Raw genomic sequence first — 16,889 nt, 5'->3', positions numbered from 1 at the left:
AATAAAAAAAACTTCCTCCATAAGCTTTGACGATATTGAACAGATTGCAAAGGCAGCCTGTGATGTGTTTGTGCTTGATTTGTGCATGCACACTGAACAGCTGAATCTAGACATTGATTTGCCCTTGAAACATATATTTGTGAATGAATCCGTCTTCTGCTCATTTGGATGAATGTCACGCATCACCTAACGGGCAAATCAGCGTGTTTTTGTCATTCAAAAGGGGGGGGGGGGGAGGTAAGACTTTCACTTTGTTGCCTTGGAGACTACAAATCAATTGCACGTTGCAGCTTCTTGCCTTCCATTCCCAATGAGCAGGCTGTGTCACTGCTTACGTCATCAGGGCCGAGGGCGGGGACCTGGGGATGGGGGGGTGGGGCGAGGGGCGTGAGTCACAAGCGCTCTGATTGGCCGACGCTGTTAATGAGCTGCCATTGAGGATTTTGGGGCTTGTGGGGAGGGGAGGCGTGTCTCCGGCCGACCGAGCGCACCGCCTCTCGGATAAATACTGAACACAGCTGGTTTCTCCGATCAGACGCGTCAATTGACAGAACCGTGTTCGTTGTTCAGGCCGTCCGACTCGCTGCACAGTTTCTTTCGCTTTTTTTTTTTTCTTCCTTTTTTTTTTTTTTTTTTTTTTTGGTGCTGGAGCGTCATTTTCCGCTTAGGCACTCAAAAAAAGTAAAAATAGTTTGGAGAGAATTAATCAGATTTCACTGAACCGACAGCAGGTGTGAATTCATGTCTGTATTTTCACCGCAGATATACTGGTAAGTACTCGCATCTCTTCTAATGGCACCTGTTTGTCTCGCTCGTCTGGGCTTTTTTTTTTTTTTTTTTTGATGCCACTTTGTAGTTCTTGTATTTGAATAAGTGAAACTACTCAGATATGAAACATTGCACTGGTTTGTAGGGAAACGACGAAAGAGGTGCTTGAGGTTGACTTTGTTTGGTGATTTCCCTCTGAATCAGCCACCTTTGTTGCTGTACACCCACTCTTGTTTCCTTTGAGATTTTCTGCGGGGTGTTGCCCCTGAACTTGGAAAATTTCAGGGCAACACGGATCAAGGTGTAAACAAATTAAAGTACTACACTCCCTCCCCCCCACACACACGCACACAACGCCTCAAACATCCTCTAAACTTTTCAGCTATTTACCGTCACATTCGTTTAGCTTTTACCATTTCGTTGTATTTTGTGCACAAAAGTTCACCTAGCCTTTCCCGTTTCGCCCTTTGTCTTCAAGTAGCTGCAGGTGCATTGAGATCCGGAGGCAGAGTGTTTATTAACACCATTTTTTGTTGCAGGAAAGTTGATTTCTGTGCTCTTGAACACCCCCCCCCCCTGCCCCCTGTCAGGAGGATGTGCAAGTTGCTTTGAAATCATTTTGCAAGCACCATTAAAACCTCAGTAGGCTTCTGCCTGTCTCTTTCAGGAAGTCGAGTATCTAGCTCTTTACTGTAACCACACTTTTTTTTTTTCCAATCTTTGCTTGCTTGCACTTGGCACATGCTTGTCTTGTCATTTTATCTCTGTCAAAGCTCCATTTCCCCATAGCAGGAGCATTTAATCTGAGTAGCATACCTGGGATGTTTGGGTGGTTTACTTGAGCTCTGGTTGCCTTGCCTGATCACTATTCTGGGTAGATGGGAAGATTTTTCTCTATAGTTTGCTCTAACTCCAAAATTCATGATTGACACAAGGAAACATGTTTCTGAAGAATGTCCAATCCTCTCTGTTTTAAAGTGGAAAACTTGGTGGTTGAGGAAAAGGGTGGGGGGTTTCTCCCAGCTGTACCTGCCAAGCAGTGAAACGTTGTCAGTGTAAAGTACAATGCGGGCCTGGAATGTCAGCAGCTTTGCCCATGCTGCCACACAAGTCAAGATTTATAATCATAGTAGCGAGAACCACTGGGTGGCTGAGGAGGAAACAATGTCAGCGATGCAGGATTCAAATTCCTCACTTGTAGGGAGATTGGTGCCGAGACTGCTCGGGTGACGAGCTCCATTACAAACAAACAAGGTGCCACAGAGCCGCCTGGGTCTTGTTTTACTCAAGACGTTGGAGGAAAACTGTGATTAGGACTTGAGGAGCATTTTAAAAAGTTTGACCAGAATAGATTGTCTGTGAAATGGTTTCAAGAGTTGTTTCGGGAATGGGATTACAATGCAACATGTGTCCTCCCACTTCCTCCTCATTGTGCCCCTTTATTTATTTTTCTAACTTTGAAAAAATGCTTAAAAGGTTAGGTGATCTGGAAAACTTCTACTTATTTTTGGCTCAGTTTTGCTACAGTGACATCCCAAAATTCAGAACATTATCAGCCAAGAGCTGTTTTTGTGGACAAAGGACTTAAAATATAGAATAATGCAGTCATTGGATGGATATCCACTCTTTTACTGTTTAACTTTGTTTCGCGTCCTATAGGATGCAACCACAAGACTGAACATGTAGTCAGTGGCCTATAGGGTGCTGTGGAGCTTGGAGGCCGGCAGGATCGATTGAATTAAAATGCAAAGACTTGCTGCCCTACCATCTACCCCACCAGCCTGTTAAGCAGATCCAGTGGATATTGGGATCTGTCAGAGGGTTTTTCAAATTCGCTGTGATACAGACCGCTACGAGAGATCTTTGCTGCCATCACTATGTACAATAAAGAATTTGAATCGAGTTACAACATTTAATTTCCCTTTGGGGTCAATAAAGCATCTTTGAATTTGAATTCAAATGTGGCTCTATAGAACAACATGTGGTGTAGCTTGTCGCTGAACTGCATTTAGCTGCCTGCTGAGGACGCCGACGGCTCCTAATGTGTTCTCGTATTTAGTGTCCCTCTTTGGGACGCGTCCTTCGTTTCTTGATGCTTGAAACGACACAACAGCATTTTGTTTCTTCCCAGGTCGACTCGTCGCTCGTGCACTCCCACTTCCTCCTCATTGTGCCCCCTTTATGTTTTATTGGCCGATGTTCTGTTATTCTTAGCCGAGCAGGATGTTTATACGATTCAAGACCAGAAATATGACTGGCAAGGCCGGAGTGTTTATCTTTCTTTCTCTTCTCTCCCTCCCTTCTCCTCTCGTCGTTGTCTCCTCTTGTCCTTGCTGTCAGTGTTCATCCCTTTGTCCTCCTCCCTTGCATGTCCCCCACTTGGGGACCAATTTGAATTCAAAGACATCTATAATTCACCCCCACCCCCTCCCTCAACTTCATAAGTCTACGAAGCTGCAGCCTTTTATTTTTGGACATCCTTCTATTGTTTCAGCCTGTTGATCTGGCCTGTGCTGAAACAATTACTTGCAGAAAATCAGTCGGAAGCATTTTTGCTTTTAACATTTCCCAGCCCCATTGCAACCTGTTGTGAAGAAAGAAAAAAAAGATGGAAAAATTGAACCTGCCTTTGCTTCAGGGTTTATTGATCTCCTGAAATAGAGTGAATCGTGTCACATGATTCACCCTTATCTGGATGACGGTGTGTTAATTTGTGCTCTTGATTATTGACTGCACCACAGAATATAGGTTTGATTTGTACTCAAGAAAATAAACTTGATGGGCGACTGACAGACTTGTATATATATAAAATTAACTCAATTATACACAGACTGATTCTGCTAAGTTCTTTAAAAAAAAAACGATGTAATGAAGATTTTAATTTGGCTAATGAGAAATCTAGAATCGTACACCAACTAAAGCAAGCCTACACAATCATAGTATTGAGCTGTATTTGCTAAAGCCACTTAAGGTTTGCACAACCCTGAGTTGTGTATGCAAACAAGCACAGATAGCCAGTTTGGAGTGAAACTGACAGATGAATCCAGAATCCATCTCCCCTGTCAGTCCTTAGCACTTCTGTGACCTGTGACACAGAAGTGTCCTGGGCAAAGAGCCATATTTCCAATGTCAAAAACCACTTTTAAAGGGGTTGCTCATAAATGATATAGCTACAGCATAACTCCTCTGATATACCTTCACTCAGTAGTTATGGCTGGAACTAGAAATGCATGTCTTTCTCGTTTATCGCTTGAGGTGCAAGACACTCGCCACGTCAACTAGTTTAAAAAAAAAAGCTAATGTTTCTACAGAGCAAGTCTTCCTGCATTTGAAAGTTGTCAGACAGTAGTCGAAGTGCATTCCTAGCCGACGACTCTACAAAAGTTTGGCTTTGGTGTTATTCTTCCAGAGGTGTGTGCAATATTTTTCAGTATTTGTTTATATTTAACCATGTATGTAGAGAGTATGCTTCTATAAACAAACATACTTTCACGCTCCACCTGATGCTCTTCCTGTTTGGGAAGTACCACTCCTGCTCAATAGGACCTTTCGTAAAAGATTGGAACAGGACGCACTCCCTAAAGACGGCGTGCTTCCATAGGCGTTCATATAAGCTGTCGGTCACAGCAACACCTTATTTGGGACCTGTATGAAATTATGCATCAGAATGCTACTTCCTAGGCACAACTTGTTAATCGACATCAGTATGAAAACGTTTTGTTTTTTTTTTCTTTTTACTGAAGCTTCATTTTTATTATTTATTTATTTTTTTATTGAAAACTTTACAAAACTTGTCTCCAGCTTTAAGTCACAAATGAAGCGAATAAAGCTCAGATTTTACACAAAACATATTTTAGGTTTTAAAATTTTATCTTCACCAGTTTCGATATTGTAAAAAAAAAAAATCTAAATTAGATCAAGTGAAGCCCACGCATCCTGTACCAAAGAAGTCCCCTGAAATACTATTATGTTTGCATACATGCAAACATCTTCTCAGGTTCCATTTACTTTGGCCCAAGTAGCCTTAGACACACAAACCCACAACCCTGTGGCCACTGACTGACCACCAGGCTTTAAATAGAGACCGTGAGAAGGCCACTCAGCATCTTGTCTCAGGGCTCAAGTCTGTGCAGGGTCTGTTCTTAAAGTATTTTTTTTTCCTACTTTTATCAAGAAACACTAGAAAGCTCTAGGCATGAGTTTTGGAAAAACAAAACACTATTTTGAAATAGAAAGTTTGTCCAAGCCTTGAGCGCATGAGGTTCCTCCTAATTCAAACACCGCAGCACGCCCCCAGCACACTCTCACAATGACTGTTCCAGGTCGCAAGAGCACATCTCTGTATTTAGAAACGGCTACCGGTACCTTTTGCATACGGCATGACGAGCGCTGCAGCTTTGCAGTGCATTAGAACAGCCAATCAGGGGCTGGATGTCTTGGTGTGTTGTGGTCAAGTTGGGCAGAGAATAAACAAAACGGTAGACGCATAACAGGGAAGTGAAGGCACTTACAGGTTTGGGCCCAATTATTTTATGTGTAGGCCCAATTTATTTTATTTTTTTATATTTATCTTTTTATGACTCAGAACAAAATTGAAACTTCAGCATTGAAAGCTTTTGATGTGTATTCTACCTCTGTGTCTGGTTGACAGTCGGATAACTCCTGAGTCTTTCCATCTCTTTTGCACAAACGTACACTCACTAAATCTCATCTTTCGCCCCCTGCAGCCCAGTGTTTGTGCCCGTCCCAGATATGACTGAGGTGATGATGAGCAACACCCCCATGGAGGATATGAGGCTCAGCCCAAGCAAGGACAGACTCTCCTTCCAGGTAATACTCACACATGCAAACCAGACTGCGCTTCCTCCCTAAATGCCTCTCCTATGCGTTTTTGAGCTTGAAATACATTTCAGCATGAATTCATCCAGTCATTATCATGAGCTGGATTGACATTAGAAATGTCAAGAGAGCAACAACTGAATGCGATTTATCACCAGAGATAATTTGTGTCAAGGTTTATGAAATGTTTTTTTTCTTTTTTATCATTTGTAATATGTGCATTAGTTTGAACAAAATGGCATAAAGGAGGACAGACTGGCAACAATCACAACATTAGGAAGATCTTCTTTATTTTGGTTATTTGTTTGCATTTTTGTTTTGGTCTGGGGAGGGAAAGCAGACATAACATTAGTCACAAATTGAATCCTGCAGAGAAAATGGAAAAACGCCAGCGGTCCGCTCATAATGGAAGCAGCCATCAGGTGGTCCTGACAAGCTGCTACCTGTGTCTTTGTCTTGCTGTCTGCTCGATGGGGTCGTCTAATGACCAATGCTAATTTTAGCCGGTACAGTTTTCTCTTCTAATCAGTGACTATTTGGATGAGGAGCAGAGCGAGCATGACACAATCTGAGCAAATGCTTTAAAATTTGAGCTTTACCAATTTAAAACTAAGGGAGTTGACATTTCAACTTGGCTTTAGCTTGTAATGCTACTAGTGACAATCTGGTCTAGAAGTAATTCATGTAAATGACAAACGCTTCATGCACATGTATGAGCATTACTCAAATGTTTAGCCTTCTGTTACCTGCTGAATTCACTACAACCTTTTACGAGTTTGAAATATTCCTGAGGCAAATACTATTCGACCTCAGGTGGCAAAACGGCTCACTTTTGTAACCCAAAGGTTGCATGGAATTTGACTGTACGTGATGCCTGTCAGGTACAATTCTCTGTTGCTGCGTGAAGGAGAACATTTGAAGCATCTGAAGTAAATGGGTTTTCTTATGAGTAACTTCTTAAACATTTTATTTCTGGACTCATTTTCATATACTATCATCATGTTTAACAATGACTGCTTTGCTGCAGCAGCAACGTCTGCATGGAAGAGTGAATTTGTTGGCACAACCTAGTTTCCTTTGGGCATGGTGCTTTCATTGACTTCATAAAAATCAGATTTTTGTTTGTTCGGATTTTTAAAAACAATCACAGATTTTTTATTTTTTTTATTTTTAAACCAAACACCAAGCTGCTTATTGTTTAAATGTTTACATCTTGAAGACAAAGGAGAAGGAAACGGTCACTTATTGAAACTTGTTTTAAGCAAGGCGTGGCAAGTACAGCTTATCAGTAGCAAAACTATTCATAAAGCTTTAAATGGTGAAAACCTCATACAAGTGTTGCATTGCAGTGGCACAGTAAAGTCATATTCAGTGCAAGTGCGTGGCTGGCAACAAGTTCCGGATTTTTGGAAAGGTGGCTGACATTTTAAGGAGATCTCGCATGATGATTCAACATTTAGAGCTGTTGATTCAGACATTTAAAAACTGTAAGCAGCTGCATGCTCAAGATGCGTGCAGAAAGGATGTAGACTGACCCAGAGGAAGAGCTTCGCTTCCTATGACTCTTTAGTTTACACCACAGCTGTGAGTCTGAGAGGAACGGAAGGAGAAGAGGCCAGCAGAAAAGGAGCACCAGTTTGCCTCTTCTCTGCCTTCTCCAATGTGAATTTACCATCTCGGCCATTTGCCCAGTGTCTCAGGCTTTCCTTAGAGAAGCTCTCTTTAAAGCAGGCTTGGTTCCACTAGTCATTTCCTCAATTTGACGACTTGAATGACATGAGCGTGATATTCCAGATGCTCTTGCACAAGTTTATTAAAGTCGATGTCGCCCGTGGTCCTTCAAGAGGAAATTAAATTTGATGAAAATCGGCGCCGGAGTTATCCTCTCAAAAGGCGGCAGCATGATTCAGATGCCCCAGCCCTTTCCCTTGGAAAAGAAGCCGTCTTTTATGCATTGGCTAACTCAAACAAAGGCAAAGTCAGTCACCGTCCCGACTCTCTGCAGCTGAAGCACATCAAGCGTTGCCGATGCAGGACAGAAAAAAAAAAAAAAAGAAGCAGATATTCCCTTAATTTGCACATCGAGGCTCGACTCCATGTATAATTACAACTTGCCGTGAACTTGTTTGGTAACCTAGAGTGCTGCTGATAAGAACATGCAGCCTTAAATTACCTGAGAAGAGCTAAATTGTTGAGCATATTTATAGCTTTCCGTTTGTTTTTGCTCCCAGTTTCTTAAGGAATTCAGGAAGAGTCAGACACAGCTGGATCTCTTTATCTCTTGTCTCACTCTGGCTCTCAGAATGCTTTCTTTCCACTCGGCTCTGTGCCCAGACAGCGACATTGAACCTCCTCCCCCACCCCTATATCCCCCCTCCTCCTGTAACCCCTTTCCTCAAACTCAATCCCTGTGACTTGGAGTGAAATATACAGGTCTAAAAATATTAATCTACTTTATCCAAACAGCAAAAAAAAAAAAACTGCTGTTCTTGGACCAGGAGTGGCAGGCCGTCCCCTCCCAAGAGCTATTTCTCCTGTTCTTGAGAAACCTGGAGGTTGAACAGAGGATTGTGTAGTCTGTCAAACCAATTCTTATGCACTTCATTTCAGCTTCAAGCTTTTCCATTTAGCTTACTAACTTTAGAAGATAGAAAGTCCTTCAGTTAAAAAAAATTAATGTTTTTTAACCTTCTGTTAAGATGCAACAATCAGATTTGTTACCAGCTTTCACTATTTTCTTCCCCTCAAGAATCTTGCATGCTTTAATTTTATTCCCCCTTCTAATTAGAATGGCTTTGGTTCTGATTCCTTTTTGGGGCCAGTCGACTCTTTTTAAATATAACTCATTATGACCCTCTGATGACAAGAGTGCCTGTGAGCGACCTTCTGCAAGTAGATGAGATTTACTGGAGTCGTAATCATTTCACGTACAGCAGATGGAGGCGAATATAGAAAATGATGTTGAGTAGGTTCTAAATCTACAGTTTTCATGTAGGTTTTCCCTTGGAAAAGAAGACATCGAGTCACGTTGGCTGTTCGTTCACAATGCTAATTCAGATTAATTCTAAGTGGCTTTGGCTTTAGTCTTCAAATGTCCAATTCATACTGAAAATGGTTTCCTTCAGTAACCACTTAAGCACTGAATTATGTTTGCACCACCTGACTCTGGTAACACTTAATTATGGTGCATTTACTGGTTTAAACAAAAATCCGATTTGAGTTTCCAGTCCGCTAATTTCTCCATCTCTACTTTTTAGCCTTCATTGTCTTTGATGTAAAAAAAAAAAAAAAAGACATTCTTTATTGCACTAAATGTACTCTGGGCTTTTTACCAATGTGGAGACCTTTCACTCTTGAGGTTGCATGGCACTGACTGACTGATTCCTGCATGCAAAAACAAATTGCTCAAGTATGAGGAAAGCAAGATTACATTACCTTAAGGAATGTGGGATGGGAAAGAGCAGGTACAAATTTGTAATCGGTTCTCATCAAATGTTTAGTCAGCTCTGTTATTTAGCCCTCTACAGCTGCTAGTTTTGCCATGAAAGTCAATTAGTGCTGCTCCAAAATGCACACCATCTCTTAAGCGACTGTCTTATAGCTGAAGTAGAACTGACTCGTATTTCTAAATACCAGATGTAAACTCTGCGCGAACTCGCTCTGATACGCGATTAATGCTCCCCGTCTTTCCTTCCCAGATATTTCCGGACCCCTCGGATTTCGACCGCTGCTGTAAGCTTAAAGATCGCCTCCCGTCCATCGTGGTCGAGCCGACGGAAGGAGAGGTGGAGAGCGGAGAGCTTCGCTGGCCTCCGGAGGAGTTTCTCGTCAGCGAGGAGGAAGAGGAGGACGAAGAGGAGCAAAACGACTGCGGCATGCAAAATGGACAGCCAGCACAGAATTCCCAGCACTAGAGGCTGGGCGGGTCAGCACCATGTTCACTTTGCTCTTTGGTTCTGAGGGACAGTATTTTATTTTTCACACACTGGTCACACTTCACTGGAGCACTCCAGCACATTCAACTGACACGTCCGGTGTCTCGTGATGCTATCCCTTTAGCCATGACAAACGCACACATTCGTCAAAACTAAAACAAAAAAAAATAAAATGAGAAAAAAAAAACTCACTGCTTACTACACAGAATGCCTTCATTCTGTGTGGAAATGTCACCAAAATGGTGGACAAAGTCTCCATCCCTCGCCTACTTCCTAGCGCGTCCATCAGCACGTGTCAAGTCGAAGCTGATGCTCTGCTCAAGAGCAGCAGCAGCAGCTTAGTGCTTTATGAAGAAGCCCTTCCTCTACAAGAGACCCTGCTGCTCTGACTCCCAAATGGCTGGCATCATGACCCCAGAGTCTTTATACCTGTGTGCAGAGCAATTGTGGTACCTGTGGGAAGTTATTGTACAGTGCACTGTTTTTATTATAATTATTATTATTATTATTATTATTATTGCCACTGCTGTCTATAGATCTGTGTCCTCGATGTGAATGTCGGTCGTCTTTGAGAAGTGGATATATTGTGAAAAGAAAAAAAAAAGTTACTTGGTTTTTTTTTTCTGCACAGGATTTGCCTATGATTTACTTTTGTAAACTTATTTGTCGGCAAATGAAAGAAAATCGAAACATGAAAGGTGCAACTGATTTGCTTTGCAGGCTTGATGTGCACTGAAACCAGACTTATGCTATTAAATCTGTCGTATTGGCCTCCAAGAAGCAAAGCTTGGATGATGAAGCAAAAAATTTTAGTTTTTTTTTTTTTTTTTTTGTGGGAAGGGGAGCATTTGATAGATCAATGTACAGAGCCAATGAAGGATGTCCATATACATGTTCTTAGTAAGCCAAACAGATGCTTGGTGGTGTGATAACTTTACCATCTTTTCTAGTCTTCCTCTTTTTTTAAAAGCAGCCATACTTTTGTGATGCCATATGGTTCTAACTCGCATCAAAATTTGGCAATACCTGAAGCAGTACTCTTCATTCACCAATATGACTATTTACCAGAAGGTGTTTGGAAGTTTCTGTCTGTGTCCGTGTTTGTGTGTGGCTCTAATTTACAAATGACTTGTTTTCCCAGGAGTCATAAGTTTGCAGTTCAAACAAGGTTAGAGGAAAAGATTTTTTTTTTTTTTTTTGTGGAGAGTTTGATGTTACTGTTGTGGAAGCATGACTAATGTGCGTCTCTTCAATCTTTCTCATGTGAGTGGCATTAGGGCTGTATACAGAACATCTTTGTCATGTCACGTCTCCTACAGGTCCCCACATTGTTTTTGTAAGCTCAGGGAGATTAGCCGCCATCTTATCCTTGGTGTTATTTTCTTTTTTTTTTTTCTTTTTGTATGTAGACCACTTTTCTCATTAATTATTCCAGAGGTTGTAAATAAAGAAATTGAATTTCCTATACACTTTTGAGTCTTTTGGTCTTTTTCTGAAACTGGGTGATCCTCTGCATTCGAAGCAGTTTCCAGTAGCGCCGTGTAATTTTCCTCTTGTAAACCCCCACGCACTCAGTTTTACCCCCACTCACCTTACCTGCAGTGGTTGGAGAAAAGCAGTCTTGCTTCCTGCTTGGCATCTTTCACACTGAGAACGTCTCTCTCTCCCTCTATGAAAACAGATGCATCAAGTGTGTGCATATGTGTGTGTATATATATAGAAGCGAGAGCAGCCACACGCTACTTCCTGTCTTCGGCTTGCACACAGTCTTTCTCCTACTTGCAAAATGTTGCATAAAACTGGCTACAAAAGTTTTTTTTTTTTGCAAGATGCCACCATCTCAGGGAAGAGAGTTGACCTGAAACTTCAGCAGACCGTTTCCTGAATACTATCCTTTCCTCAGGGTAAACCAGAAAAATCTACGGAGGATTTATCAGAGGGATGATGAGAGACACCAGCACCAACCATGCAGACTAGTTGAAGGTCACTAGAAAAGCACCCTGGGCTTCCTTAGCACCTAAGCAATGCCTATCAGTGCTACTGCAGGCTGCAATGAAGCAAAAATAATCACAAACTATGGCGTGCATATACTGCACAGTACATATACCCACCTTTCCAGAGGCTTATATTTCTGTATAAATTGATCTTGCAGGGTGTAATAATGTAAGAAATTGAATCAATATCAATAGACTGTTAAGATACACCACTCACTGAATATTAATTATAAATGTAATTTTTTTTAACAGAATTATCTCAAATGCAATTAATTGCTGAGCACCTGTCAGAAAGAAATGTATGGAAATAACATTCTAATCAGTCAGTCAAGGAAACCAGTCAGGTGATTTACAAGGAGACATGTTGTAATAAGACCCATCCAGGTCACTAATGATTATGTGGCGCTTGCGGAAAAGTGTGTCAGATTTGCCGTGGAAAGCTGCTGAGAGTCGAGACCGGACACTGGCCGATGTGCCACAGGATCTCCGATGATCTCCTGGAGGGGGAGTGAGAACCATCTCTGTGCTGTTTCCTTGTTCTTGGGGGTGGAGGGGGGGATGGGAATGGGAGAGTTATGAATATCAAGAAAAAAAAAGAAAAAAAAAAGCTGACGAAAATGTTGAGCAACAATTTTGTGTGTCCGGCGTAAAGAAGCGACGTCTGGTTCAGGATGCTGTAATGAATAGCTTTTTGTGACTTCACTAATGAGTGTTGCTTGATCTCAGTGGAAAAAGTCATGAGATCATGGAAAAAAAAAAAAAAGAAATCACAAGAAGAGGTACAGTCCTTGGAGGCGCAGTCTGAACTTGCACCATGCTACGCAATGATGTGACGTCAGTGAGAGACCTCCGAACTTCACAGTGACTTTCAGATATTGCTGGAGACGGCAATATCCTTCAGTTTTAATAAAGAGAGGTCCTGTGCCTTAGAGGTTAAGAAGATATGAAAAGAGGCCCTCCAGTAATGGACTGCAGCATTTTGCTATTGAACAGCTCTTATCTTCACTATTGTTTCTTCATCCAGCTTACTAAATTATAAAGATATCTCTGTAATTAAAGGTTGTTGTTTTTTTTGCAGTTCTACAGAGAATTGAAATAGGGAAAATGGCCCATCTTTTTTTTTTACAAATATTTTACATCTGAGAAGTTCCAGGTTTAAAAGCAAGAATCTTAACTAGAACGCTTAAACATGTAAACCTTAAACTTATTAAGGCTATTGTTTGTACAAGATTGTATTTCAGGGTGTTCAAATAAAGGGTTCTGAAAACAAAAGCATGCCAGATTTCTTTGTTTTCTAGTCATCAAACCATGTAGTTTTTTCTTGACATTCCAATTATGCGGCACTTTGTGCTGGTCTGCCACACAAAATCCTAATAAAAACATGTTGATGTTTGTGGTCGTAAAGTGACAGAATGTAAAGAGGCTCCAGGGGAGATAAAACCAGCCTCTATTAAAAAACAAAACAAAAAAAACATGATTTTCATCTTTTGTAAGCTAACATATGCTTCACCTCGGTGCTCTCTACTCAGTGGATATCTTGCATTCATTGAGCATGTATGCTGAAGGTACTGGAATTTCCTATTACAATTTCCATGCTCCCGATGTCCCCGCAAATGCTTCAGCCGCTGGTCCGAGGTGTGACCACACTTCTTGGCCGCAGCACAGTGACACGAGGGAGTGACGGAGAGTGTCTGACACACCGCTGTTGGCACGAGATGCAGTATCTTTAAAAGTGTGAGAGAGCTGCGCGGCTGGCTGGCTGTGTATATAAAAACTGCTGTCCTCTGAGTGAAGTCACTGATAGCTCTTCTGGCTCATTCCCGGAATTCTTTCCAGTGGAAACAATCCCATTGCTGATCCGAGTGTGTCAGCCGTGTCTGACCCACCGGCCCCCAGAATTCTCCCTAACTCCCAGCTACGGTCCACATTAACACTTCCCAACAGTGACTTCTCCGTGCCTAAAACCGACACCTAACCCTTACGTTTCCGCTCAGAGCGCCCCTCTCTGCACTTCTCCAGGAGAAAAAATGTTTATCCTTTTTATTCTGCTTCCTCCCAACGTATCATTTTTGTTTCTCCGGTTTGCTTGTTTTCTTGTTCTTTCCATTTTTCAGCCCTCCATGACTTCCATCCCATTTTGTTGTTTCAGCAATTTTCCCATACTTACAACAGCAGTAGGAAAGTGCTTTGCATTCCCACAGTGCAGGTTGTGTTTCACTGCAAACAGAGCCACTGTTCCAATAACCCTATTATTTCAGGTCTGCGACCTTAAAGTGCGAGCCTCTTAGGTTTTATTCAGTACGTTCTGTGTGTTTGAACAGAGCTTGCAAACAGATGCATTTGCTTGGATGTTTTATGCACAACCGCGTCTGGTGTTACGAGTGCCGTGTGCGTAAGGGAAAGATTCTTTTCCCAGGGTTCCTCCAGTGTGAGAAGAGAGTAGAGCTCTCAGGACATGAGGATAAAACTTTGATAGTTATTTTTAACCTGTTTGGATATGGCCAACCAAGCGTGGACACATATCTGGCACTGTCTACAAGGAAAGAGCTCAGAATAAGGTTCACTCGGAGGCACAGGACAAAAATGGAGAAGCAGAAGGGAAGATGTTAAAGGGGGTCGCGGGCAAAAGTATTTATGCCATTAAACCCTGGCCAGCTTTTAAAGCTACAACCACAAGTATTAACGTATTTAATCAAGATTTGATGCAAAGACCCAACACATTGTATCACATGATTATGAGGTGGAAGTAAATTACATTGCAATTTTTGGCAATGTATGGTGAAACATGGCGCTTGGCAGCGTCATGCGGAGAAGCTTGTCTTCAGTAGCGACAGGTAAGCTGGTCAGAATTAACAGGAAGGTGGAGCTAAATATAGAGACTTCCTGAAAAAAAGAAAGACCTGTAAAACCTGCAACACTGGAGACATGGGTGGAGATCCACCGAAAAATTACCAAGAACTGCAGTGCAATTATCAAAGCATGCTGTTGGGCTAGAATGGCCTGTCAAAGACCAGGTGAGGATCCAAAGCTTGAAAAGATGGCAGTTACATGCACTAATAAGAATGAGCAAAGATATTAGCTTCTAGACGTGCAAAGAAAAGAAAAGGATTCCAGTAAAATGTTCTTATGCAAAAATATTAACACAGAAAATACAAAGTCATACCCTACTTTTCAGATTTAACAAGCATCTGTTTCCTTCCACTTCCCAGCATGTATTATTTTGTGTTGGTCTATCACATAAAACCCCATTGAAGTCGGTAATGTGGCGCCATGTGGAAAACCTCGAACAATACTTTATCTCCTAATTTCAATAAGGCTCATATATCAAGGTAAAAGTGCAACTACAGTGAAAGTGAAACTTATGAATGTATTGTCAGACTAATGTAATAAAAGTTAACTCATGTACTTTCCGGATGACACAGCAAGCCAGAAGGAAGGAAAAAAGCATGATAAAACGAGAAACAGCATGCCACCACAGTGAAGTGACCAAGAGACCGGTTTTGTTATGTGTTTTTTTTTGTGTGTTTTTTTTCCATGAATGCTTTATTTATCTGACATTTAAAAACCCATCAGCAGCATGTGACACACAGTTTGAGCACAAATAACCACAAAAACGCTGATTTGAATGAGGACATTTAAAAATCAATCCTCCATAGCTTTACGGGAAATTAAACATTAACATGTTCAACTCATTCACCAAAGTACCCTCTTGTTCTGAACATCATGGAAAATATGAGCAAACTGAGAACTTTGAGCACACTTGTAGTTGCTCTCCGAAACCTTGTATAGCCATGGTACTCACGCTGGGGGTTCAGTGGTGGACGAGAAAAACTTTATTAGTATTTCTCTTCAACCATTTTTATTTCTCTTCCAAGCTTTTTCTCTTCAACCATTTACAAGGAAAATGGACCATAAAGAAACAATAATTGTATGAGGTGATGTTTACTTTAAATTACTCAAAAGACAAAATGCAGTTCAGGAAATGTTGAGCTTTCCCAGTACAAACTGGAGAAAGAACTAGAAAACAAGTATTAGCGCTACAGTTTTTTCCTTTAAATCCATAATTTACATCTGGGAATGGCACCAAAACCGACTCATGACAAGACTCCAACAAAGCTTAAAATACCGAGGAACCAACTTTACTAACAGCCCAGCGTGTTTCAGCTTGTGGCCTTTATCTGGGTCATTACAAAACACCAAACAGTTTTTTAAAAAGCGTTGCCTCAGAAAAAGAAATGAAATGAACCAATCATTCCTTCACACATATCCAGGCTGACCAATCAGCAGCAATCAAGGCGATACTGTGTGTTTTGAACTTAAGCATCAATAGGTTCCAGGCTGAACCACTTTCAGTAGCAGCTCATTCCAAATGGTGCACATTAAAGGACAGACTTTAAATAACATTATTAATTGTTCATGTTTTATAAAGTCAATATTAGAACATCTAATTTAAACAAAAACAGGTCTAATCAAAAGATATATATTTACTCATGCTTGCAGAAAATAAACTCTTTAGATGAAATATGCAGAATGCCTTTTCTTGATAAAACTAATAATAATAATAATAATAATAATAATAATAATAATAATAATAATAAGACTTAACCATGTACCGGATGGTAATCTGAAACCATCTGGCTATGCTAATGGCTTCTCCAGTAACAGGCCAGTTATGACTGGCAATAGTGTTACACTTACATAAGGAATGCCCTCAATATGAAAGGTTGAACAGTATTGTGTGTATGAAAGATTTACTGAAGGTCAACACATAATCCTCAACAACAAAGAAAAGTTTTTCCTCTCTCCAAGGGATGCAGCAATGAAGTGACATCATTCTTTTTTTTTTTTTGAGTCCTACTTTGGGAGCAGATTGTTTTTTGTGTGGCGTCAGAGGAATATGAATGTGTCGTGCTGCAGTGGGAGAGGCCTATTAAGACTCCCTTTGTCTTCTGCATGTGAGTTCTTGTAAAGCATGAAAGAACTTTGTTCTTGATCTTAGAGCCTGTCATGAAAGAACACAATTTCTCTGTTCTTGCGGAATAAATGTCTGCCTCAAACATGCAAAGTTCCAGAAGTTCAAACAAACAGTTTGTTTCTGTAGCCATCACTACTACTTTAAATGCTTCGGGGTCAAAATAACCCATTCTTAGATTTTGGAGATTGATACTCCAAAAAAAATGTCAAAATCGACTGTTTGTTATATTATACAAGCCTTACATTGTCACCTATGTACTTTATTTTACCTTCATTTGGGATAAATAACTGTTAGATAATGGACCGTGATTAAAGCAGAACAGCTGTGAACAACACCTTGATGGTATAGGTTATTTTGGAAAACTAATCTAAATCATTG

The 16,889-nt window shown here is 40.9% G+C and overlaps 1 protein-coding gene and 1 long non-coding RNA gene across 2 annotated transcripts; both read left to right on the top strand.

The window, feature by feature from the left end:
* The first annotated feature begins 452 nt into the window (after positions 1-452).
* lbh (LBH regulator of WNT signaling pathway) lies at positions 453-11,009 on the top strand. Its single transcript, XM_008399776.3, has 3 exons — positions 453-770; positions 5,496-5,598; positions 9,306-11,009. The coding sequence occupies exons 1-3, from the start codon at positions 742-744 to the stop codon at positions 9,519-9,521; spliced, it is 348 nt and encodes a 115-aa protein (XP_008397998.1). The 5' UTR covers positions 453-741; the 3' UTR covers positions 9,522-11,009.
* LOC145550013 (uncharacterized) lies at positions 5,605-8,786 on the top strand. The gene is made up of 2 exons (XR_014085834.1): positions 5,605-6,955; positions 7,022-8,786. It is a non-coding gene; the product is annotated as an uncharacterized LOC145550013 (long non-coding RNA).
* Positions 11,010-16,889: the final 5,880 nt, after the last annotated feature.

This window comes from Poecilia reticulata, chromosome 22 (genome assembly GCF_904066995.2).
Source record: "Poecilia reticulata chromosome 22, P_reticulata-male-v2, whole genome shotgun sequence".
Taxonomy (NCBI): Eukaryota; Metazoa; Chordata; class Actinopteri; order Cyprinodontiformes; family Poeciliidae; genus Poecilia; species Poecilia reticulata.
Note: the sequence above shows the minus strand (reverse complement) of the source record. Positions and strands in the feature narration are given on the sequence as shown.